This window comes from Emydura macquarii, unplaced genomic scaffold (assembly GCF_026122565.2).
Source record: "Emydura macquarii macquarii isolate MOO-44397 ecotype Brisbane River unplaced genomic scaffold, CSIRO-AGI_Emac_v2 contig_3343, whole genome shotgun sequence".
Taxonomy (NCBI): Eukaryota; Metazoa; Chordata; order Testudines; family Chelidae; genus Emydura; species Emydura macquarii.
Window position 1 is genome coordinate 897,414 of NW_027133480.1, and position 26,717 is coordinate 924,130.

The following is a 26,717-nucleotide window of genomic DNA, read 5'->3' on the forward strand; positions in this document are numbered from 1 at the left end:
AACCAGAATTTTGGATTAAATTCAATTACAAATTTTAATAGCTAATGGATATTTTTTATTACTTTGGAATGAATGAGGGGAGAACATACTTTGAAAGTGGTGATATGACTGTGGTTTTAGGAGACCAATGCTAAGTATGTATTGTACTGTTTTAGAGAAGATTAAATTTCAAAACCACAGCCAGACAGTGTAAAAGAACTCCTTCATACCAATGGTATTTCCACACTGCTCTGTTGCTGGGGGGAAAAGAAATTGCAAGAGATTGATAAGCAGGATGTTTTACATTCTCACAGGGAAAATGTGATCTAGCTTCAGTGAATTATCGTATGCTAAGGGAAGAGAACTCTCTTCTCATTAGATTTGTGTCTCCTTGGAATGAATACAATGTAAATATTTGCACACAAAAATAGACTTTAAAAAATAAAAGGTCCTTAAAGCACTGTATTTGTGGCACTGAATTTACATATTATGTCTTTTTCCATAAAAAAGCATCATCAAAAAGAACTTGTGCCAGTTTTGTATTAAAAGGCCTATAGAAATCTCTTAGAATTGCCTTTGTCATTGGTAACATGGGTCCCAGATTTCGATCTTCCGGCCGTCTAGTGTTTGATGCAGGACTCTTTGTAATTAGAGCTTCTTGTTTCTCACTTATAGGCCCTGCAGTGAACAGAAAACTATTTTAGTGTATTTTTTCCTCAAAATGTTCATTTAAAGAATGTAAATGGCTAAATAAATAGGTTTGTCAAGAAAAGAGTAATGGAATTTTGCTAGCAGTGGCTAGTGGTTTAGTTTAGTAAAATAAATGACTGTTAGAATACATGGAATTACTTTGTTTTCCTTTCATATCAATTAATCATCTGTAGAACAAGCAACATAAATAATTTCTAGAGGTAGAGATTTGTTTTCAGAAAACAAGTATGACCGTAAAAATAACAATTAATGTGCATTCTTTGGTAACAATTATTTCATTTTATTTCCTGATTTCTGTTATTTTATGGAGTCACCTGATACCTGTTAGGGCAAAATTCACCCAGTCAAACAATGCAGCACTTATGTCTGACTTCAGCCCTCTTTTTATTGACTTCAGTGGGATATAAGTAGTGGATAGGTATTATGATGACTCTCAGTATAGGAGCAAATCTTACCCCCACCTGAATGGTACTTGTGCACTGCAGGCCTGATCGTGCTAGCACTGAATTCTTTCAACACAACATGGATAAGAGGATCAGAGGCCAGGCTCCTTATCTGTTCAATCTGCTAAATCTCATACCTAGACCAATGTTTGGTCTCCACCAGGTTAATCTTCAGCCACATCTCCATCCTTCTTCTGCTACTGTCTAACCAATATCGGGCATCATTCTATCTGCCAATATTGTGCAGACGATTATTAACAGATGTCTCACTCTATGACAGTTAAAACACTATTTTCCAAAAGACTAGAAGTGTTGCCTTTTATAATACTCAGATTCTGGATTTGCTGATCTGGCAACATACCACTGAAGCATTTCACCCGGCTTTTAGATAGCTTAGGTCAGATCTGGCTCCTGCTGAAGCCCATCACAAAAACTCCCACTGACTTCAACAGAAGTAGGATCAGGTCCTACATGCTAAAACACATCGATGAAGTACCATATTTCTGATTTTTTAAAATAGTTATTAATTCTTCATATACTTTCTCTTACTGTCCTTGCTCAGAAAAAAATTTCCACTGAAAACAATGGGCGTTTTGCAGCCAATGGTAATTTTGCTTGAGTTAGGACAGCACAATTTGCCCTTCTATCAACACAGTTTCACATCTTGGATGCTCTCTCCCAACAAGCATTAATAATCCAGAATGTAAATGTGATTTTTGCATTTCACTCAGAACAGATAGATTATGCCTACCTAAATCCAGAAACTGGAACACCATATGCATGGTGTATTTAACATTGGATGCATGATCCTCTAAGCGGAGAACTAGTATCTGACCTTTGTCGAAAACAGTCAGCCAGTCCAAGAGATACACAACATAAAGACCAACCTGTAGCCTCACCTACAAAAACAGACAAAAAAGGGGAGTTAATTCATTTAGTCTATCTTGTTACAAAGTTAATGAATACTGAATAATGAATTAATATGTTCTCCATGGGAAGCAAAATCTATTTTGGATTTTATCTAGATTTTAAAATATGATGCCTAGAAAAAGTTTAAAACATTGATCATGCAGCTCTTATGCACTAAGTAGCCCTATTGACTTCACTGGGGCTACATGCATAGCTACATCCTTCAGCACTGGGCCCCTATATTTGTAAATTATATATCAGTTTAGTAGGGGCCTGAGTCTGTATGCTTACAGCCCAATCCTGCTAAGCACTGAGCACTCTGGCCCTCAACCATTGAACTGAATAGATATTCACTCAGGTATTTAAAACTGAATGTATGTGTAAGTACATTCACCTACATCAATGCTAAAAGGCTCAGCACTTAGCAGGATTGAGCCTTCTGCTTCCATCAAGGTGCTGAAAGCTTTCAGCTCCTGTTGAACACAATGGTAGTTGAAGACACTCAGCATATTTCGAAATGTCTCACAAACCTTATGATGTATTGGGGTTGTAACTTATTCCTCTACTTTATCAAAAATGCATCCTGTAAGACACTTTATACTCACAGCATTGCCAATGAGAAAATACTTCAGTACAACCTCTTATGGTCATATCATCTGCACCATCCTTAAACTGTTGGGCATAGAATGGTATGAATGGCACATATTTCATTTTTTCATGCCAATCAGAATGTGAGGAGATAATCTGTTAGCTTTTGCTTTATGAAGAATGATAATTGGATAGTTGGGCCTGGCAAATTCAGCCTCACAAATGTCCAGAAAGAAAAGGTCACCAACATTATCTTAAATAGAAGATGGCAGAGGAATTGTGTACCATTAAACAATACTCTTGCTAGTCAATATTAAACATTATGAACATAGTAATTCCTAACAAACCAAATAGATACTAAGACTCTAAAGTTAGGGGCATGGCATAAATACCTAGATAGATTTAGTAGTACACCATGTAGCTGTTCAACAGAAGACCAGTACTGTAGAGGAAAATATTATCATTCTCTTTAATGTGAAGAAACAAATTTTCAGCCTGACCTTAGCCATTTTTGCTCAATTTTGCACAATAATTAGCAACAAACATTTGAGGTTGCAGTTTAGGCTTCTTAAAACTCCAAGTACTTGGTTATGCCTGTATTTGTTTCTTTTTTATCCCTTCAGACATAGAAACAGAGGGTGTGAAAACCTGGTCCCAAGTGCCTTTGATAAGAAAAAATTGGTACATCTCGGACTCACGTTCAGTATAGAATTGACAAAAGCAGACAACAGTAATGTCTTGTGCTCTTTTAGTTTATTTGAGTAATTGCAGTAATGACCGAAATACTGCTAAAAGAAGTCATGTTTTGAATCATGACTATAGCAATGGAGAGATTATTAAAACTAATCAATAAACAATCTACACATTAATAAACAACATCAAGTCATTTGAAAAGAAACATTCTGCTTATCTGAGTTGCTAGTAAAACATAGAAGGAATATTAATCCTATCCTCCAACTATTGTCAGAATTTTGTTGATATTAAATTAAAATTCTAAACCAAGAATACAAATGGAATATTTTGGTTCCACTTTTATGAGATGAAGACAAGTAGAGAAACTAATCTATGCAATCTGATTCAAAATCTATTCGAACTTAAAGGGCCAATTTTCCAAAGTCATTTCTGCATATGTACTTTCAAAAGTGCATATCTAAATTTTGGGGCACTTAAGTTTTAATGTCTTGAGTTTTTGCATGTCAAACAACTTTTGATTTGCATATCCAACTAGAGTAGCTGTTTGCATGTGTAAAACAGTCTTTGGGAACACAGATTTAGAAACTGTGATTCAAAAGTTCTCTCAACAAACTCAGTACTTACTCTAGGCTTACATGTTATGTGGAGTATTTCCTTTCTTAGTAAACAGTTCCCACAGTTTACTAACTCCTTATATTGTTTATTATTAATTATTTGTACCACAGTACTGCCCATTATGTCAGATGCTGGACAAACATACTATAAAAGTCAGTCCCTTTCCCAAAAATCTTACAATCTAATAATTATGGTTATCTTAGAAACTGTGACCTGACATTGGTCTTGGGCTGCTTATCAGTTATAGGGTAACCTATGTAGCAAAATCCCTTATATACATATTGTATATAATGCAAAAATTTAGGCCAAGTATCCCCCCTCACAATTACATGCCAGAGCTACAAGCTTTAAATAATTTCTTTTAATTATTAGCCTCACATATGTTAGTTGTAGTATTACGGTTCCATCTGGGTCCCCAATCAAGGATCAGGGACCTATTATGCTAGGCACTGTACAAACATACAGCAAATCATCTACGTGTATTCCTTATCTATATTCCTCTTTCTCCCAACAGGATGGCACTGGGACAAGTAAGAAACCAGTATCAGTTGTGTGATGTAGGTCACAATACTGTATTTTATAGCATTATTGAGCTTCTGCCCAAACAGGGAATTCTGGGACAGAATCTTTCAAAACTCACTTTGTGAGTAGGAGGAGGAACTTCAAATGTAAAGTTCCTTTATTGCCCAAGATAGTCATTTTCACTTCTCTTGGGACCTCTGAAAAATGGCACGATACACAGTCCTGTGTTTTGCCACTGTTGTTCCAAAGCAAATTCTCCTTTCCAGGAAAGTCATTTGCTTTTCCCCTAGAAATTTCGCAGTGCAACTGAGCATTTCCTAAAGAATTCTCCTCAACTGCTGTCTCTCTAATTTTAGTTTGATATCCCTGGCTCTGCTTCCCTTTCTTCAGTTAATACACTTTCCTTTGATTGTAAGTAAGAAAGATAAATTGACGAACACTCCTTCTCTACCTATCAGCAGTGGCAATCGCTATGCTACTTGTTTTTCTTGTCTCTTAGGAGTACTTTTTCTGCTGTAGTCACACAGCCACTGATCTAACATCCAAGGTCACAGAAAAAAAATCTACTCTTTCAATATATAACAAATTACACATATATAGATTTTGTCAGCTATGCTTGAGAGGAAGCTAAGAAGTCCATTCAGAAGCCTGGCTAGTGTTCCATGCTTTGTTAAGGATACCCACTGGTAGCTTTCTGGAAATATAAATGGCCTCAAAAGAAAGAACAATGTGTTAATTTTCAGAAGTACCTTCTTCAAGGTACTGTCTAAGAAGAGGAATAAACTGTGGGACAAATGATGGATGTCTAGGCACCTGGGGGATATGATGTATGTGAGCAAGGGAAGCCCATTTTTCCATCAGTGCATTCCTGCAAGGGAGATGGTTGGCAAGCACTGCATTACAGTGGTGCAGCTGCTAGAGACACTTGGAGCATGGTAGTTGGTCTCTGAGGAGGGATAAGAAACTCTCTCTCTTTAAACGTCCATTTCTGGATGATCAGAATAGCAACACTAAGGAATATGGGACTTGACTTCCCATTCCCAGGACAGGAAAGACTCCATTGACTTCAGTGGGCTTTGACTTGGACCTATGATGTATGATTTCCTCTGAGGTTACTTTATTAACTGGAGGAAATGATGATGAGATTAAATTTACTGCAATCTGGAGAGAGAGGAAGAAAGTGTCTGTCCACCCAAATCAAGAAAATGGGATGCAAAGGGCTGTATCACACAAACCTGGTACTTTAGAAGTACATCCCAAAGTAAATATGAGATACTGCTATGTATGTCCTAAATATATATATTTGCAAAAAGCCTTCCCCCCCTCAAGTAAAAATATAAAAACAAATCAACGCTAAAACTGTGAATTTTGGAAAAATCACACAGAGATTTATCTCTACGTTCTTTGCCAACATCTTAGGTAATAGAATTCTCTGTTTTCTGCTGTGCAAGGGCTTTAAAAAAGAGAGAGAGAGAGAGAGAGAGAGAGAGCATTTCATCTAGCTATCAATAGCCTTTTCTTGAAAAAAAGTCCAGCATAAATGATGTATTCTTACGTGCAGTTCAGAAATTGCCTTATCTTTGCCAGAGCTATTTTTTGGATAGTTTGTGAAAAGCTTACACATTAAACTGTAATCTTTGCTAAATGTGCTCTTCATGCTCCTGCACAATAGAAAGAATGTATTATTACCGTTGGCATTCATCAGGGAACAGACTGAAGAGACAGCTGAGCCAGCACAATCAGTTTTTACATGCATGAATATATTTTTTATGTCACCCACTTTAAAAAAAAAAAAAAAAAGAGGAAGAAAGTTTATTGGTAGTCACAAACCAAAACATGTCTTGGTTATAATTATTACTATTTTGCTGAAGATCCTGGTATTTTAATAATCCCAACAAAACGTTCTGTTGTTTAAGCAAGGAATCAAATGTTATTGGAAATACATACAGGCATGGCATTGTTAAGGGTGTTGTTGTAGACACAGGCTCTCAGTGAGTAATCCAGCATGCAATTTTCAAACAGCTGCAGGGATTCTGCCACTTTTTCATGAAAGTCTTCTACGGATTTATTAGCACTTGCAAAGTACAGATAATCCGAGTACAATCTGTGAATGAAATACACATGCATAAATGACTAATGAAATTAAAGAAAATTCATTTAAATGATAATGGAAATAAAATAGCAACATTGCTTGAGAAAAGAGGATGTGTGAATAGAACATTTACCCATTAGCAGGTGATCCAAAACCTATTGAAGTCAACCACAGTCTTTCTGTTGATTTCAGTGGGTTTTGGCTCAGGCCGTAAGGGTCCAATCCTGTGAGTTGCTAAGCATCCTTCATTCTTACTAAGGTCAGCACATAAAAGGATTAGGCCCCAACTAGTAAGGAGCCAATTCTTTTCTGAAGAGAAACTCTTGAAATATATCTTTTTGTTTATTCTGTATTAATTATTGTTATCCATATTACAGTAATGCCTAGAGGCTCCAACCAAAATCAGGTCCCATTGTGCTAGGCTCCGGATGCATCTATAGTAAATGACAGATCCTGCCTCAAGCAGCTTACAGTCTAAACAGACAAGATGGACAAAGAATGGGAGGTGAAGTGACTTTTCCAAGGTCGCCCAGATGGTCCGCAGGAGAGTTGGGAACAGAACCCAGGTTTCCCAAGTCCAATCCACACTGCCTGCTGTATGCTTGGTATGCAATGTAGTGAGGGGCTGTATCATGTCACAATCTGTGGTCTCACTCCTGCACTCCCTATTCAGACAGAGTTCCCATTTAGTTCAACAGGAGTTTTGCCTGAATAAGGACTGCAGGACCTAGGATCCATATATGTATGCAGTACCAATATTATAAGCAACCATGCTGCACTATCTTGCTCTGCAGCTGTTTACCAGCCACCTTGGCCATACGCATTTGTGAGGACGGATTTTGAATGACAGTGCAAATAGCAAGGCACGTTCTTATTTCAGATATGAAATATGGGTGCAAATCATTTCAAACATTGATAGTTGCTTAAATATTACAAGTCAAATGAGTTAAATTCTGGTTCATTTGGATGGGAACAAAAGTGTAAAATGAAAGATTTATTTTTCAATTTAATCCCTGAGACTCTGATTAGAGTCTGTAGATGTCAATATGATTTTAAACAGAGATAAGGAAGACGCCAGGCTGCAGCATAAAGAGAATATGATGTGTCATCCCTTGAATGAGATAGATAAGTTATTGTCACCTCTTTGGGACTCTTGAGCTATATCCAAGCCAATTTCTTCAGCGAGGGCGAGAGGTTATTGCAGTGTTTCTGCGGCAGAAATATTATGAGTCCAAAGAATTCCAGAGACCCTGAATACATTTCATTCTCCAGAAGAGCATGTGTGTATCTAAATCATGACCTAACCTACACGTTACTAATGTAAAAAGTGGGCTTTATTTCACTGCTAGAATACTGAAGGAACACTGAATCCACTTCCATCTTTGATGCCCTCCCCAATTTTAGTCAATCAGGGTTTTCATTTTTTTTTTTTTTTTTTTGCTGGGACCCCCTTTGAGAATATTTCAGGCTGTGATGACCCCCCCCCCTCCAAAAAAGTGAGGACCCTCCCCTTGCCATGCAACTCTGACTTCTGTGCTGCTGCTGGGGGCGGCGCTGCTTTCAGCAGCTCTTTGGCCACCCCGCTCTGAAGGGCTCGGGTGGTCAGCCCCATGCATTGCTGACAGCCAGCGCCTCGGCACACCCGGGGGCTAACAGCTCGTGACCCCCTATAATAACCTGGCAACCCCCCGTTTGAGAACCCCTGTATTAAACCAAAAATATCAGGCTGGCCCTAGATTTCCACAGAAGCTTTGAAATACTACTTTTTATTTAGAGAGGTTTATGAAATCCTAACTCATCTAAACGGAAAGACAGAAATAAAGGACAAATGAAAGGGAGAGACTGAGTACAGGAGAGAGAGAGATGATGAAGGAATAAAAGGAGAGTGTCTCATATAGACAGACAATTTTTGAACTTTTATGTTTGTTTTTAATTTCATTTTTACACATGCAAAAAACATCACTGAAAACTGTTGAGAAAACGATGAGGAGACACTAAAGGCTCAGTGAAACCCTTACTCACACCAGTGAATATGGACTCAGGCAAGTAGCCCTATTGATTTCAAAGAATATGCCTACACTGCCGCTGGAAGTGTGCCTTCCAGCCCAAGTAGACAGACTTGCACTTGGTCTGTTTGAGCGGGTGTGCTAAAAATAGCAGTGTGGATGTTGCATGGGCAGCGGTTCAAGCTAGCTGCCTGAGTCCAAGACTACCCGACATCCTGGATTCTGAGCTCTGGTGGCTAGCCTGAGCCACTGCCCATCCCACAAGCTCCGCATTGCTATTTTTAGCCTGCTAGCTCAGGCAGAGCTAGTGCAGGTCTGTCTATCCGGGCAGGTTCTCACCCAGCTGCATTGTAGACATACATACCCAATGCTCACCTAAATAAGAGTTCACCAACATGAATAAAGCTTGCACAATCAGCTCCTTAGCTAGCAATGTCAGGAGGAAGGACATGATTTGTATTCACTTCCAAATAATAGGCAAGCAAAAGATAACCTGTAGCTGTCTGTCACCAGAGACCCAATTAAGAGCCCTGTCTTGTATGTTTTCTAATTTTTGGCCACCTCCCAGCCCAGCAGAGAATTTCCATAGAGAAATATATGTCTTGTTTGGAAAATGTAACTGGTAAGCGGTTGGCGCTCACTGCTATTTAATTTCTGCTCCTTGGCAAAATTTCAAACGTGCATTGATTCCTCTAGGTATATCTGCAGAAAGGGTAGGGGATTGGGCCTACATTACTTTCATCTTTCTGTTTATGTGGTAAAAGAAAATGGGTTCATGTGTGTTGTTGAAGTTACCAGTTTTCAGCAAGATTCTACTAAAACAAGAGACAGGATTAGAGTTCAAAATGATCTTGGTAAATTGGAGAATTCATCTGAAATCAATAAGATGAAATTCAATAAAGACAAATGTAAAGTTTTGCACTTAGGAAGGAAAAATCAAAGCACAAACACAACATGGAGTATGACCACTTAGGCAGAGTTACTGCAGAAAAGGGGATTTTAGCGGGTGACATATTGCGTATGAGTTAGTGTGATGCTGTTGCAAAAAAGGCAAATGTCATTCTGGGTTGTATAAACTGGAGTGCTGTATGTAAGCCATGGGAAGTAATTGTTCCACTCTCCTCAGCACTAGTGAGGCCTTAGCTTGAGTGTCCAGATTTGGGCACCATACTTTAAACAAGATGTAGACAAATTGGCAAGAGTCCAGAGGACAGCAAAACAAGGTAATAAAACATGACCTATGAGGAAAATTTGAAAGAACTGAGCTTGTTTAGTCTAGAGAGAAGAGAAGACTGAGAAGGGATGTAACATCTATAACAATCTTTTACATATTTGAAAAGAGGACAGTGATTAATTGTTGTCCATCTCCACTGAGGGTAGGACAAGAAGTAATCAGCTTAGTTTGCAGCAAGAGAGATTTAATTTGGATATTAGGAAAAGCTTTCAAACTATAAGGATAGTTCACCACTGGAACAGGTTACCTAGGGAGGTTGTGAAATGCCTCTTGGAGGTTTTTAAGAACAGGTTAGAGACACAGTCAGGAATGGTCTAGGTATACTTAACTTTGCCTCGACATGGTGCAATGGACTAGATGACCTCTTTAGGTCTCTTCTGGCCTTACATTTCTCTGATTGTGCACAATCATAGACCCATCTCAATGCTCTGTTTAAGGACTGCTTATACAATTTCTCATGGATTTAAACCTGTTCTGTTGTTTTTGCTTATAGGAAATACTGATACTTTTTAAAGTATCAAGCCCCTCAGCCTCCCTACTTCAAAATCATTCTTTTCTTTAAGGAAAAGGCCATAGAGTTAAAAGTAAGCAATTTTAACTGTATGTTTCTCAAGCACATTACTCCAGTCCAGTAGTGGAAAGACCAGTTCTCTTTTAAGGAATGTGTAGACAAGATTCCATCACAGGAAGAAGTGAAGGAAACAGGCTTCTGATGGGAAAGTCCTACTGTCCATCCTGAAATGACTGCTGCTGGCTCAATTCCCCCTCCTAGCACCTGAGGGAGAGAAGAAAGGCTCTGCATATTTCCCATCCATCTGCACAGGTAAGGAGGAAAATACCAGGTGAATAGCCAAACGGCAGAGATAGGTTATAGGAAAACCATAAATATGTATCAGGATGGGGGAATCTTACTTTCTCACAGTCATCCATGCAGCCCTATTGGGTTCAGGCCACAAGCTACCCCTAAATAAATTGATTAGTGTAATCTGATTTAAAAAAAAAAAAAAAAGAGAGAGAGAGAGAGAAATGCAGTAATTTTTTAAAATAACCTGAGTTGGAGTGGAAGGCACCAGCTCTTGGTGTTTGGCTAATGAAGACAGGCAGGGAAATGTATGCCCTCTATGCCCCTACTTACTGACAATAAACAGCCACTAAGTATTTGGCTGCCCCTAATATTTTACTGCCTTAGGCAACTATTTGTTCTAGTGTATATGGAAGATCTGGCTGCAGAGTGCAAGATATGAAAAAAAGATGGGGAGAAGCTGAGGGACAGAGCCAGCACAGTTCAGTTAAATGTGGCAGGCATTACGCACACAGCAGTATCTTCCCCTTGCAGCAATACATGTGCATGTAAAGACTACTGTTTGCTAATGGCACATTAACAAAACCCAGAAATGAGGATCAGGCTGGCAGTATTTGTCTCAGAGACGATAAGATCAGGCTGACAGCTCCTGCCGTTCAGGGCATGAGAGAACAGGCGCTAGGAGGAGGAACAGAGCCAGGAAGAATCATTTTAAAGATGAGCCATAGCTGCAGTTTGTTTAAAAGGTTTAATTTTTCTGATTATTTGTTCTAATCATCCAATTTAAAAAACATTACTTTAAAGAGCTGCTGGCACCTTGTGGAAAGCAGTCTACTTGGAGATCTCTCTCTCCTCTCAGCTGCCTACATTTTCTGTATTTCTTTCCATCTGCTTTTCAATTCTAATGACACCTGCATGAAAATAAAATCTTTGCTGATTAGCATTTCACTTGCTCCTGGTATTTATTGCTTACTTGAAGTCATTATCCTCAATCATAATCCAACACAGTTAAATAATGGGGCCACGACTGTGATGTCACCAACAAAAGGATTATGAAACAAATCAACCCTGATATAAGCAGGTGCGACTCCTACTGAAGCCCATGGGACAGTTTCTGATTTCAATTATACTGGGAATCTACATCACTGATGTCACTGCGAGTTTTGCCATTGACTTCAGAAGAAGCAGGATCAGGCCCTAAATACAGAAGGACTATACTGAGCCAAATTCTCCCCTGTGCTAGCCAAAGGACAGGGTAGGGGGGAACTTGTGCTGAGAGCTGCCCTAAATTGTACTGGCTCTCCACAGCCCTTATGAGTCTTGCAGCAGCTGTGGAATAGCTTCAACATGGGACAAGCCTGGCCACACCCCTTCCCGTAACCCTGCCTGCACAAACACACTCCAGAATGGCCTCTGTACCAGCAGTCTCTCACTGTGACAGCAGAATCTGAACTAATGAGAGTTGCACCCATTTATGCTAGGGCTAAACGTGTTGCTATGATTTCTGGTGAGGCACAAGCAAAAAGGGCAAGTGAAATCCTAAACATACAGAATCTAGTTCCCTGTAAATACAGAATTAGAGAAATGGAACTCACTTTTTATCTCACCCATATTACACCTGGCAGAGGGGAAAGACACATATTACAGAGGGTGGCTAAAGTAATCAGAAAATTGCTGGATAATTTACATGAGGGAGGTGCTTCAACCAGCTCTCTTACATAAAATTACCATATCTTAAGCCCTAAGGATAGGAAGAGCTGGCATGGCTCTTTACCACTGACAAACATAGATAAGCCACTCTGGCAATTCCTACCCTACCAACTGCTGATATGAGGAAATCTAGCAAAGGAGAAACCACAGCAAATGTCATGCCACCTGATCCATGAAACCTGACTGGATATGCCAGTATCAGGGTGGACCTGATGTGGAGCTCCTTGGTTAAATATTTCAGTGCCAGCTCCCAATCTTCTCCACCAGTGTAAGTAGAAGGGATGTGCTTTATAACGAAAGGTGGTTAGAGGGCCTGCCTAGAACATCTTATTAAATATTTATAACATGTGGATCAGTGTAAATCAAATAAATTTAAATAACTGATTTTAATCATGATTTCAAATCCGCAAGCAGGAAACCACGATTTAAACCATGTTTTGCATTTGTACTTTAGTTCTTTTTCCAAAGAGAGTTTGATTCTCATCGGTTGATACCATTAAAATATGTTGATTTGCAACTACATATAGCCTTCATGATAATTTTGATGCTTCATTTCACTAACCAGGAGGATACACTATATCTACATACATTTCTTTAAGTAATTATACTGCTTATTTATTCAACTTCCTAATTTGTATATTCTTATTTTGTTATAAAATGGTGAATGATGATTCTCTATTTACTAGAGTGTGATTAATTTCTTACTTGAGATTTGTATCAAGTTCTATTTAGATGGAAATTCAAATTAAATATGCACAACAGCAACATTTTAGGTCTTTTTATTAAATAAAATTACCATAAAAGTGCTGGGTACATAAGGAAAATAATTATCTAGAAGTTTATTAAAACATGTTTTGCATTTAAAACTAACTGATTTATTACACAAAAGGAAGTATTATTGGTAGTTAGTGAACTGAACTGACTGTTCTGATTCTTATGTCCCTCAAGTTGTTAGAACTAGTAGATATCAACCTCTCAACTAATTTTTATTCATACATCAGAAGAGGAAAACAAGCTTGTCTGCTATTTCAGCTCCCAATTGGTTTCTTAACTTTGAATGAACTAGACACTGAACTCAGCTTGTTGAATAAACTGAAATAAAGAAAATATTCTCTCTGCACCTGCTGTGAAAAGTGTTTTGCACTTCCACTAACTGGTTCCAGGTGCTTAAACAGTGGCTTCCATCAGTTCAGTAGTTTGACTTTCTTTAAAATTTGGCAGCATACATGTATTGCTTGATATTATTTTTTGTATTTAATTTAAATGACTTTAATAGATAATAAGTAATTTAGATCTTAACACTGGTTGCTAATTTCCAATTGAATTTTAAATAGGTTTATTTTAAAAAAAATAAACATTTAATTTAAATAAAAAGTATTTAAAAATTGTTTGAATTTTATTTTAAAAAAATCACTGATTTTTATGCACCCTGTATTATGGTAGCACCCAACATCCCAACGGGGCCGCGTTTGCTAGGTGCTATACAAACATACAGGAGACCATCCCTGCCCTGAAGGGCTACTCTTCACATATCACCTCCTTCCTCCAGATTTAGTTTAGTGCATGCTTCCTAGCACAATGATGATAAAATAATAATCAAAGTTCACAAGACAGGAGAGATGAACTTTGCTCTTCTCAGTGATGACGAACCGGAATTTCACTGGTAAATGGAAGAATTGTTGAGGTTTTTCTCTAAGTCACTTAAAAAGGAAGAAAACTCTAATAATAGGATCCCACCCTGTTATCACCTAATATCATTTAGTTACTCCACGTAGTTCATGTAGATACAGAAACTGATTAAGACAAAGGCGCTACAGGTCTGTCTACACAGCAATTGAACACCTGCAGCTGGCCCATATCAACTGACTCAGGCTCATGGGGTTGGTGCTATAGGGCTGTTTAATTGTGGTGTAGATGTTCAGGTTCAGGCTCACAATTAAACAGCCCCTTAGCCCAAGTCCTGAGAGCCCAAGACAGCTGACACAGGCCAGCCACAGATTTTAATTGCCGTGTAGACATACCGCATGGGGTCAATCCAGTGCCAGCTGCAACTGAAGTCAATGGCAGTCTTCCTACTGGTTCAGTGAGTGTTGGATCAGTCCTCATAGGCAGAAGCCTAGTATCTCAGCTCGAGTTATGTGATGACATCAGCTGAGGATCTGACTCTATATTTCTAAAATCTTGAAAATGTGACTCCGAGTGCTATCAGTGCCTGAGTCTATAGACAGCCTTTAACTATCGTTCTGCTCTCAAATGGGAGAACTGCCACATGCATTTTAATGGGTGATTAATTATGCATCCTGCTGTTCTGGGAGGCTCTGCCAACACTCCCCCAGAAGGACAGTGCGCATGGGTAGCCTTTGCTGCACACACACATGCACGCACACACACTCCCCCTTCCACTCTCTCTCTCTCCCCTCCCACACTTGGATAAGTGGGAGCTGAATCCTCCCTCTACCCAAACATATTTGTGGGTCCCCATCAGTCAAGTAAATGCCTTTTATGTGGGTGAGCCAAGGCAGTGGGGCAGGGCATACTGGGACCCATGAAGAGTGTGTCTAGGGCCTGGAATGCCTGGCGGTAGCCCTGTTTTGGATAGCCAGAATGATGTACTTCCCTCCCCTCTGTTCTTGCCACCCTCAAGATAGTGTCTTTATTTTGACTCAACATATTGGGTCAGATGTGTCTAAATCATTACAAAGGGCAAACTAATGTCAAAAGTTCTCCAGTGCTATAGAAAATGGAGACAGTACACCACTGTAGATTCTTGCCATGTATGTGTGGCATTAGAGGCTGCCCAGAGAGGCATAGCCCACAACCATAAGTCAGAGCATACGTGGGAAACTCTGGCCCAAAGTATGTGCTCCTTAGAACACCAGTGAACTCTGTCTACTCTTCCACTAACCTCTCAGGTCCCCTCATCTCCTTCCTGTGCACCTTAGGGACCTTTTACCTGAGACTTGTCCTTGAAGGATGGTGAAGCCCTAGTCTGCAGATGGCTGAACTGCTCTGGGAATGTGTATTAGACAAAAGGTGTTATTGCCCTGCAGGGACTGCTAGCAAAAGGGTCATGCTGCACAGCTTCATTCTGATCCATGGGGCCTCTGTCCTTTGCTTTTGCTAGAGGAGCATAGTTCATAGAAATCCCACTCTACTGACAGCCTCTTAGGGCACAGATGCCCAAGGAAGAGCTGAAACATAAATGGAAAAAAAGATGCTTGTGTCTAATAAACTGGAAAAATTTTCAAAAACAGTTTATCTATGTAAAAGTACAACCGCATACCACTGCCAAAGTCAGCAAGACAAAGGATGACCTGTTACATAGGTGCAAGCTGTGGAAGTTCAAATGTCTGGAGCATCTTTAGCTTAGTATTCTATCAAGTCTTTCCAAGATTTTAAAAACAAACAAACAGAAAAGAAACTTGTATAATTCTGCTCCTATTACCCTTTGCTCCTAATTTGAATTAGAGCACTACACCGTGCCAGTTATATTTTTCAAATATTATTAAAATTATTAAAAAAGAAATGAACTAGACCTCAGGCATATAAACATTATAAGTACATTTATTACAGCTTAAAAATACTTTGCTTCTAGTGAGAAAGAATTCCACATATTAGGGGTACATTGCTTTATTGCTAACCTTTCAACAGGATCCCTCAACATGACGATAAGTTTGGCATGGGGCTGGAAAGCCTGGATAAAATCCTGGATTAAAAATGGAGGTTCTCCATCAGTGCTGTTGTCATAGAAGAAAACCCAGGCATTGTTATCCCACATGGTAGAAGCACTGGCCTCTCCTAGAAATGACAAGTATTTACAATGAGTATCTGTGACTAAATTTATTTGTTTACATTTGCACAAAAGATATAGATCCTGATCCTCAGCTGATGTAAATCAGTCTAGCTCCATTGACTTTGATGGACTTATGCCGATTTACACTAGCTAAAAATTTGGCCCATATTTCTGCAGAATAAGGACGCTCTGACTGTTTAAATTTAGTTATATTTAAAGCCACTTTTATATAATCACACTTGAATTGTCAGTCAATACACTGCACTTCTGAAAATGGTTGATAAATATGCCAACATATTTAACTTTAAAAAGGTTGTGACCAATTATATAATGCACAGTATTTGTACACTAGTGGTGGTAGAGTTATTTCCAAAGAATTTGCCTACCACCCAGACAGGAAGAACTTAATCCCATAAAGATTTTCTATTCCACCTTGTCTCATCTTTAAGGTGCTTTCTGAGAGTTGCTTTTTAACACTCCGCTAATTTCAGGGAAGTAAGCACTAAGTGAATGACACCATTTGTAACCGGCCATCCTGATAAAAAAAAAGTAAAGAACCACTCCAGATGATCAATGTTGCTTACAACATGAACTGAGTCATAGAGAGGTACATAGGCAATGTGAAAAAAAAAGTACCAGTCAGCTTGGCTGTGTCACAGTACATGGAATCTTTTCTTCTCCTGGGTTATTATGAGTTATCATCAGAGCTTTATTTCACACCATAAGAGATACTGTACAATAGCATCATGTCCCATAGTCTCAAGTACAGATATGCACTTAAAAGGAAGATAAAATAAACTGATTTCATAATGAATAATATAGTTAAGGATGAAATTCGGATACCTCTAGGTCGAGAAGAACCTTACTCTGAAACTAATGTCATTTATTTTAATAGGACTATTCCTGGAGTAGGTTGCTACTCAGTAACTACTCAACCGGAGTAAAAGATATCAGAATCTAGCCAACAGTGCCACATACTGCATCCCTCTTTTAAACTGTACAGTCACTTTCCTTCTGCTCAGAACACTAAAATTCATGAGACATGGATCTTAATCCTGCTTATTGCTTCAACAAAACGTATGCATTAGCTTTTTGCAAACTTTCTCTTTTTGCCAATGTGAGAGGCACTAATTTCTGTAAACGAGTTTTTCAATCAAAAGGGTGAGAAAAAAATCTTGTAATTGATAATTCTATCTGTGATTTAATCATGTACAAATCTATATATGCAATTGTCCTTATTCTAAGGTATTTTCCTTTCCTGCTTTCTGTTTGAATCCTCATTTTGGAAAAATCCAATAAAGTTTTAAAATTTAAAATAAAAAATTGTCAAAGCCTTAATACTAAGTAAGCATTTGTCAATTCCTTTAGGCTCCATTTTTACTTATTGCACTTCACTAAAAGGGCCTGGAAGCCATGAGAAAACAGAATATTTACTGATATTCTCTTTGTCACTGTTTTGACAGGAGAAACTGGGGTTCTACAATCTAAGACTGGAAGTCCAGAGGATCTTTGGTTTATCATTCCAAATCAATTATCAAGAACATTGCATGACCTCGAGCAGGTCATTTCACGTGTTATTTCAGCAGTGGTCAGTTCAGCTCCAAAGCTGGGTAAAGTGGAACCACAAAAGACTAAATGCAGCATTGGTGCTCAGCTTTTCTGGGCAAAATCACCACACCAAAGAGGAGTGAGTCTATGTTTGAACTATCGATGTAATGAACAAGGTGCAGTGCTATAAATATGTGTGAAGGCATATGCTGGACATAAATATTGCATGGACTGAATAAGAGCAATGCATTTAGATATATAAGTTATCTGACAATCCAAATTGGCACAGCTCCACTGAAGTTTATAGAATTACACCAATTTACACCAGAGAATTTGCTCCATAGCCTCCAGCCAATTTAAGAGCTGTGTTAGGCCCCAGATGCTGTGTTAGGCCCCAGTGTTGTCCTGTTGTGTGGGAAGAGGGCAGGAAGTGAGGAACACAGACAGAGTGGGCTCCATCCACCCTATTGCAGAGAGGCGTTTGAGGGGCAAGTAGTTGTCCAGGGCATGAGTCCACATATTCATGAATCTACCCACCAAGGAAGCAGTGGACAGCTGCTATAGAGGCTACAGTAACTGCTACAGAGAGCGTCTGAAAATAATCTGCAGCCTTTCATCTAGCCAGCCAGCCAGCTATCCCACAGCTGCAAGCATGGTGTCTGAACAATTAAGATATTCCTTCTAGCCTTTACTCCTTTGGAAGTCCTCTGCACAACAGCCCATATAGGACCAGATCCTGACATCCTTACCTATAAGAACAATGGTGGAGTCCAGACCTTACCCTGGCTGTGGATTTGGCCCAAGTAACACTTTGTATACATGCTCTCAGTTTACTCATTCAGGAGAGTCAACTTTAAGATCAAGATGCTGTTTTTAGTGTGGTTAGTTCACTATAACCTGTGTTCAGAAGTCAAACCTTTTAAAAACAGGATGACTGTGAGGAACTAAAAGGAGAAAGAAATTAATTCCTACCTATTTGACAGTGTCTCTTTACACATAATACAGATTTAATATTTGTAAAGAGGGTACCCTATTCAACCCATGATGAATTCATCACTGTTATATCCACTGCATTTATACATCAAATTACCACAGCACAATCAAAAATATACCCATTTTTCATATGGAATTAAAGCACATACTGTATGATTAAACTACCTACTTTCATTAAAAAATAAATTTGCAATGTCCTTAACCTGAGATTAATGGAATAAAATCATGTCACGTTTTCATAAAACATTCTTGTGAATTTATCATATTAATGATCATAAATAAATAGGTTCTGCTTGGAATGCCTGAAGCTAGAACAGCCGTGTCCTCTATTGCTCTTCTAAGGATCTACTGTTTTATTTGAGAAAATATATTGCCTAATAAAGATATGATTCAAAGATGGTTAGAATCTGAAAATACTCTTACATGATAAACTTAAAGGAATGTTTATAGTTTTAATTAAATTTCCTTTATTAATAATCTGAAGTTTAACAATGCAGCATCCTAAGGAAACCTGATTTTCATACATCATGTAGACGGTCTCTAGACTAGATTGTTTTTTACTGAGGTCATAAAAAACTGATTTAATGAGGATAATAATTCAGAACTTCTCATGTAAACTTAGTAAGAGCCAAAGTAACTTTAGCGATAAGGGAACTGAGACTACAGAAAAAACATGAACTCTAAAATAAGCTATACAAGAGGTAAGCACTCAATAAGCTATCCAAGAGGTAAGCACTCAATTATGTACACTGATAATTTAAATTAGTGAACTGAGTGTTCCACCAGTGAAAGTATTGTAGACGGTAATATAAATAGCAGGAATATCTGCCGATGTCCTTGATGGCAGAACTTCATAGGATCCAATTCTGCAACTTTGCCAAGCACAGCACATCCATTTAGGTAAATGAAAGCAACCTGCCTCCAGAAGAAGACAAATAATGCACCTATCTGTAGATGGGGGACTTAACTGACATCAATGGCCCTCTGCTATGATTATCTTACCCTGACACATGACACTTTTAAGCTTATTTTACCATCTCTATAAATGTTATTACAACAAATTTAGTACCATTGACATATTTTCATAAGCAGTATTTGCAGTACCAATGATTATGTTGTTCATCTTGCTGTGCACTTTTGTTGCATCACTCTGTAACACACCCTGAATCTGATGGGCAGCCAAGTCAAACAGATCAAGGTAATCTTCCACTGGGTAGCGATCATGAAATCCATCCCTCAGACGAATTATTCCTAAAAATAAAACCGCAATGAGTAAAAAAAAAAAAACTAGAAAATAAAAATCAAGAACCAGATGCACAGTTGGTATAAATCAGCAGACCTTCATTGACATCAATAAATCTACAGCATTTACATCAGCAGAGGATTAAGCCAAGAAGCATAACGTTAAGATAAAAATGCCAATTATGATTTAGTTGAGATTCAAGATATTGGAATACTAAGCTATAAATTCATGCTGTCAGGAAATATTTTAAAGTGCTATGGTTTATAAACCCTGAATGAATAACTTGCACTTACTTTCTTTGAAGTTTAGCTTTTGAAATAAACATAGAGGACCAGATTCTGCTCACTTACACCAGTGTAAACTGGAGTCTCTTCACTTTAAATTTACACTGGTGTGCCTAAGAGCAGAATCTGGAGCTGAATTTGTCAATTACACCCACACTTAACAAGTCAGAAAATCAGCAAATTAACAACATTGACTGTCTTCCAAATTTGAAGAAAACAGCATCTTTCTGCAATTCCCGGCTTTGACAACAATTTTGCCTGAGGGTGAGCGGATTTCACAGACACTTTCTAACAAGATGGGAAGGAGAATTAAAAAATTTGGGGGAGATGTTCTGTTTATTAGTTCTTTTCGCCTACCACTCTAATTAATAGTAATAGTAAATTGAACTGATAACAAAATGAAACCCAGGTATAATCCCTCTTTTATTTTGATGGGATGGATCCCATCGCAAAACACTATAATCCCCACGCAACTTTTTTCTCTACATTCACCTTGCATCATGGGATTTCTCAGTATCACCAGCCCCTTTTTAGTTATCCTCTGCTTCCTTTCCCTTTTTGTGTCTGCTCTCTCCATTTGTTCCTGCTCCTCGTCCCACTTCCCCATTCACTCTTGTGCATTCCTCCTCCCTCGGCAAAACTCTGCATTCCTGCTTCTTTCTCCATTGGTTAGTAAGGCCCAGCTCTGAAAAGTTGCCCTTGCCTTACTTTGATTTACATAGCCTGGCTCCTTGGTTGTAAATTACACCAATTTAGAGTTATGGGAGTCTAAGTGCAAAGGAATGTGTCAGTGTCGGGAAATCTAACCTTACACTTCACCTCTGAATTTGGCCCTGTCTCTTCCAGATGCACCATGGTGGCAGATACAATCAGCTGAGATGCTTTGGCTGACAGTCCCTACATTTAAACATCTGGTAACCAGAAGCAAGGTATTCTCAGTGGAATGCTCTAGGATCTGAAATTTACTTCTTCCATTGATCTGACAGAACTTGAGCCTATTAACCATCAGGTCATGATATAAGGCTTATCATTTATTTTCAGGCTTTTGCCTGAGTGGTTGACTGTGAAGAATGAATTTGATTTTTATAGATTTTAAAACTAGAAGAGAATGCATTATGATCACCTACTCTGACTTGCTGCTTTATACAGCCCACAGAATTTCACCCAGTGATTCCTGAAGTGGAGGAAATTATTTATTTCCTATTATATCTAATTTGGTGGAGAAAATCTGAGGGTGACATTGTACTTGTGCTATACTGTGTGATTCCTAAATTATGACTGTGCACTCAAAATATCTGGTGAGGACATTTTAGAAATTTAAATATAATACCATAAATAATGTATTTAATTTATTAGCAGACAAGAAGAGCTAATGTGGAAAAGGAGAGAGCTATCTAAGCATCCATCCTTTATTTCATTAGTTTTGCTTGCCAGGCTTTGCTTGAATACACACACACATAAAAGATATCTCCTTTTCCTCCTTAGTTTGTGTGGGAGGGGGAGGAGAGGGAACGGTGTCTATATATATATGTCTAGCCAGAGAGATGCTGAGCATCTTCAATCTCTATTCAGCCAAATCCTGAAATCCTAGCTCAGGTTTTATTCAGTCTTCATTCAGGGATATTTATATAAATAAACCAACTGTGGTATACATATGAACATCAAACAAAATATCACAAATGTTGTTAGCTCTGCTCACTGTTATTGAGCCTGTTACCTCAGCTGCATCAATTTAGAACTCCATCCTCTGTTTTAGCTCATTGCTGATAGAACTTCAGTGCTATAATGAAGTGAAACAGAAAAGCTGGGCTTTTCTAAGGTCTGGTCTACACTACAGAGTTAGGTCGACACAAGGCAACTTACTTTGATCTAACTATGAAAGTGCTTCATTTGTGGAGCAGCAACTCAGTACGTGTAAGCCTGCTCTGTGTTGCTACTTAGCTTCAGGGGTGATGTTGAAAGTTGGCTCGGACTTAGGCCATGCCTACACTGGAGGTTGACGTAAATTAAGTCAACTTAATTTTATAATGTAGGCATGGCCTAAATCTGAGCTAACTTTCAACTGAGCTGCTGCTCCACAAATGAAGCACTGTTATGTGTTCACTAAGGGCTACTTTTCCAAGGAGTTTAAAGAAGAAAATAAATCAAATCTATAAGGGGCATGTAACTATTTCCCTGAGAGTGATATAAAACCCCAGCAAAATAACAAGATAAAGACATTAGCAGAAAAAGGATATGCTTTTAAACCAAACTAAGGAATACAATCATAGAATCATAGAAATACAGAACTGGAAGGGACCTTAACAGGTCATTTAGTCCTGAGAGTGATATAAAACCCCAGCAAAATAACAAGATAAAGACATTAGCAGAAAAAAGGATATGCTTTTAAACCAAACTAAGGAATACAATCATAGAATCATAGAAATACAGAACTGGAAGGGACCTTAATAGGTCATTTAGTCCTGTCCCCTGCACTGTGGCAGGACTAAGTACCTGTCCGGGATGGTTAGGTAGTGTTTGTCCAATCTGTTCTTCAAAACATCCAATGGCAGAGACTCCACAACCTCCCTAGGTAATTTGTTCCAGTGCTTAACTATCCTTATATTTAAGAAGTTTTTCCTAATGTCTAACCTAAATCTCCCTTGCTGCAATTTAAGCCCATTACTTCTTGTCCTGTCCTCAGTAGTTAAGGAGAACAATTTATCACACTCTTCTTTATAATAGTTTTTACTTACTTGAAGATTTATGTCCCCCATCAGTTGTCTCTTCTCCAGACTAAACAAACCCAGTTTTTCAGTCAGAGGTCATGTTTTCTAGACCCCTTTAATCATTTTTGTTGCTTTCATCTAGACTTTGTCCAATTTATCTACATCTTTTCCAAAGTGCGGTCACAACTGGACACAATACTTCGGCTGAGGCCTTATCAGTGCTGAGTAGAGGAGAAGAATGACTTCTCTTGTCTTGATTGCTACGCTCCTGCTAACACATCCCTGAATTTTCTATTTTTTACCAACAGTATTACATTGTTGATTCATATTTAGTTTGTGATTCACTGCAACCCCTAAATCCTTTTCTGCAGTACTTCTTCCTAGGCGATCATTTCCCATTTGGTATTTGCGCAGTTGATATTCCTTCCTAAGTGTAGTACTTTACACTTGTCCTTATTTAATGTCATCCCATTTAATTCAGACCATTTCTCCAGATTGTCAAGATCATTTTGAATTCTAATCCTATCCTCCAAAGCATTTGCTACCCCTCAAGCTTTATAAAAATGTACTCTCTCTGCCATTAACCAAGTCATTTATGAAGATATTGAATGGAACCAGACCCAAGACAGATCCCTATGGGATCCCACTTGATATGCCCTTCCAGCTTGATTATGAACCCACTGATAACTACTGAGTTTAGTCTTCCAGCCAACTGTGCACCCACCTTATAGTAGGTTCATCTAGGCAATCTTTCTCTAGTTCAGTGGTTCTCAAGCTTATTTGATTGGCCCCCCTTCTTTGTGTCTGTAGTCATTTACGCCGCCTCCACCCCTCCACATATTCCGCCGCCCAGCTCTAAAGGCAGAGCGGAGAGCAGCGGAATCTGCCTGGGCACCCAGTTCTGAAGGCAGCACCGTGCCAGTAGCAGCACACAATATGTGAAAAGTGATATTAGTCAATATCATTTTTCACATTCAGACTGCGCACCCCATTGCCACCCTTACTTCTGCGTTGCTGCCACCACCCCAAGGCTGACAACTGGATCCCTGCTGCCTCCAGGTGAAGGACTGAGGAGGGGAGGGGAAAGACAGTTCAAGCAGCGGCGCTTCAGCTGTCAGCCCCAGGGCAGCAGGTTCTGGCTGTCCTCTTTATCTCCATCTTCCAGATGTGCACGGCCCTTCTGCACAAGTCCCAGCCAGCTGGGGCTGACAGCCAGAGCTCTTCCACATCCCCACCCACCCCCAAAAAAGAAACACACAGCTTGTGCCTCCTTTGTCACATTCTCATGCCTCCCTTGGGAAGCCTGCCCATTAGTCTGAGAACCGCTGCTCTAGTTTGTAGGTGAGAGAATACCAAAAGTGTTACTAAAGTCAAGATATATTGTATCTACTGCTTCCCCCCGTCCACAAGTCTTGTTACCATGGCAAAGAATATTGGGTTGATTTGACAGAATTGTTCTTGACAAATCCATGCTGACTGTTGCTTATTACCTTATTTTCTTCTAGGTGCTTACAAATTGGTTGTTTAATTATTTGCTCCACAATCTTTTTGGGTACCTAAATTAAGCTGACTAGTCTATAATTTCCTGGGTTGTCCTTATTCTCTTTTTTATAACTAGGTACTATATTTGCCCTTTTCCAGTCCTTTGATTTCTCTCCCCTCTTCCACGAATATATTCCTCTATCATTTCATTAAAAGTTAACGGAGGTGTTACTCATAACTTGAAGAAGGCACTACTCCTTGAAGAGTTACACTTCCACTTTAGTAGCTGTAGTTCTTTTGAAATGTTAAGAGTATATGTTTACTCACCAAATCGCTTTCTTGTCCACCAGTGTGGTTCTTTAATTGCTGAGAATCTAACATCAGGGTGTAACCTGAGTCTGTCATAAAGATCAGTTGTTCCACATTTTGGCTGGCCTATTATGTAAAAATGAGGAAGACAGCGCAGCCGATAGTGCTTGTCCTTATAATGATACAAGTGGTTCCAAAACACCTTTCTGAGGTAATCAAATATGGTCCGAAAACGCTTTGAATACAGTGCATATGAGTTTGTTGTGTAAGGATCTGTGGTAGTGTTTCCTCTATATTCTTCATACCAACAAGGATTCTTGCTATTTGGAAGGAATTTATCAGGAATTACTGAAAACATCTGCAATGAAAAGAACAATAATTTCAGTCAAGACAGCAGCAAAATTTATTATGACACTTTCTTATTTAACACAATTAGTGAACACAACGTAACCACTACATATGTATTCCAATCATCTTAATCGTTGTTGTTGTTGGTTTTTTTCTGTAATTGCACAGCAGAGAGAAAACTGTGCTGTTGACCAAACTGGAGCTAGATCCTGGACAGCTGTACGAGGTGGAGAGAAGGTGCAAAGCTAGATGGCGAAGGGAGAATATATTCATACACTCATAGATATTAAGGCCATAAGGGACAACTAGGTTAATTTAATATGACCTCCTGCATAACGCAAGCCATAGAATTTCACTCAGTAATCCCTACAGTGAAGGGATACCTTCCTTCTGAATATATAAGCGAACGTGATCAATCCCAGCAATTTGTGGCCAAAGAACAGCATTTAAGCAGGAGTCATACAATGCCTTTCACAGCTCCCATGTGGAATATGCATTTCAGTACCACCCCAAGCCTGCTAGCACTTTCAGAGTCCAGTCCAACTCCTGTTGAAGACAATGGAAAGGTTCCCATTGATGTCACTAGGGATTGGCTTAGGCCCTAAAAAAACAACTGATCCCAGAAATATTTAATTATTAAAGTGAACATATTTTCCATTTTATCACCCAATACCAGAGTCAATAGGTTTTGGGGGTTTTTTTAAATGAAGTAAGAGATTGAGGACAAATACAATATAGTATAAAAACCACTTTCTGCTGTTAGCTATAACGGGTCTACCCAGATTGATACTGAGTACCTCCAGCCTCCATTCAGCCAAATCCTGAAATCCTAACTCAAGTTTTACTCAGTCATCACTCAGGGATAAATCCAATTTCTGACTTTACTGAAAGTAAAAGACTTCCCAATTTGGCCCATTGACTTTGATGGGAGCTGTGAGGGCTCAACCGTCTCAGGGTTTAGGCTTATTTTTATGCCAAGAGCACAGCAAAATTCTATCAAGCCTGCTGGAATCTGTAGTACTAATTAATTTAAGGAACCCTTAAAATGTTCTTGCAAAGAATAATAATTAGTAACATTGATTTAGCCAAAGATAAAATAATCAGATCAAATTAACTTCCAGTTTTTAATTCTGAAATACAAGATTTGCATGAGTGATTGGATCTCCAATTACTAGATTTCTGGGAAGGCACAGTAGCAATTAGTTATTAGGGAAGGCTGCTTTTTACTTGTCAGTTAGGTGTTTTGGCACATCTAACTCCTCTGAATTATTTTGAATAAATTGACCAGGTATAAATTCAACATAATCTCATGGAAGATTTTCAGACTTCTTGTCTCAGATGTTGAGACCATTTATATAATCCATCTATTTTGCCTAAGGCTTAAATACAAATGATTATTATATATATATATAATAAATAATCATTTGTATTTGATCTATAGGCATATATATATATATGTACACACACATAGAGAAAGGTGAAGATTTATGGTTCAGAAACATGGACCACATATGCTAGGCACATCAGGAGACTGAACAGTTTCCACAAGATGCCTGCACAAGATCCTGAAAATGAAGTGGGAAGACAAAATACCAAACACAGAGTTGCTGCAGCGTGCAGGACTGACGTACTTAGAAACCACTATCAAGAAGAAGAGGTTGTAATGGCTCAGTCATGTCAGCACAATGGGAGGAGACCATACCCC

At 38.7% G+C, this 26,717-nt stretch overlaps 1 protein-coding gene across 2 annotated transcripts in view; it reads right to left on the reverse strand.

The window, feature by feature from the left end:
* Positions 1–427: 427 nt before the first annotated feature.
* CHST15 (carbohydrate sulfotransferase 15) overlaps positions 428–26,717 on the reverse strand; it is a 75,103-nt gene continuing 48,813 nt past the window's right edge. For both annotated transcript variants that reach the window (XM_067533396.1, XM_067533397.1), the window contains exons 3-8: positions 24,683–25,022; positions 19,743–19,889; positions 15,946–16,102; positions 6,408–6,564; positions 1,885–2,032; positions 428–657 (exon numbers count right to left, since the gene is read on the reverse strand). In XM_067533396.1, coding sequence (XP_067389497.1) covers positions 467–657; positions 1,885–2,032; positions 6,408–6,564; positions 15,946–16,102; positions 19,743–19,889; positions 24,683–25,022 — 1,140 coding nt within the window. In that variant the 3' untranslated portion in view covers positions 428–466. The remainder of the gene's footprint in view (positions 658–1,884; positions 2,033–6,407; positions 6,565–15,945; positions 16,103–19,742; positions 19,890–24,682; positions 25,023–26,717) is intronic.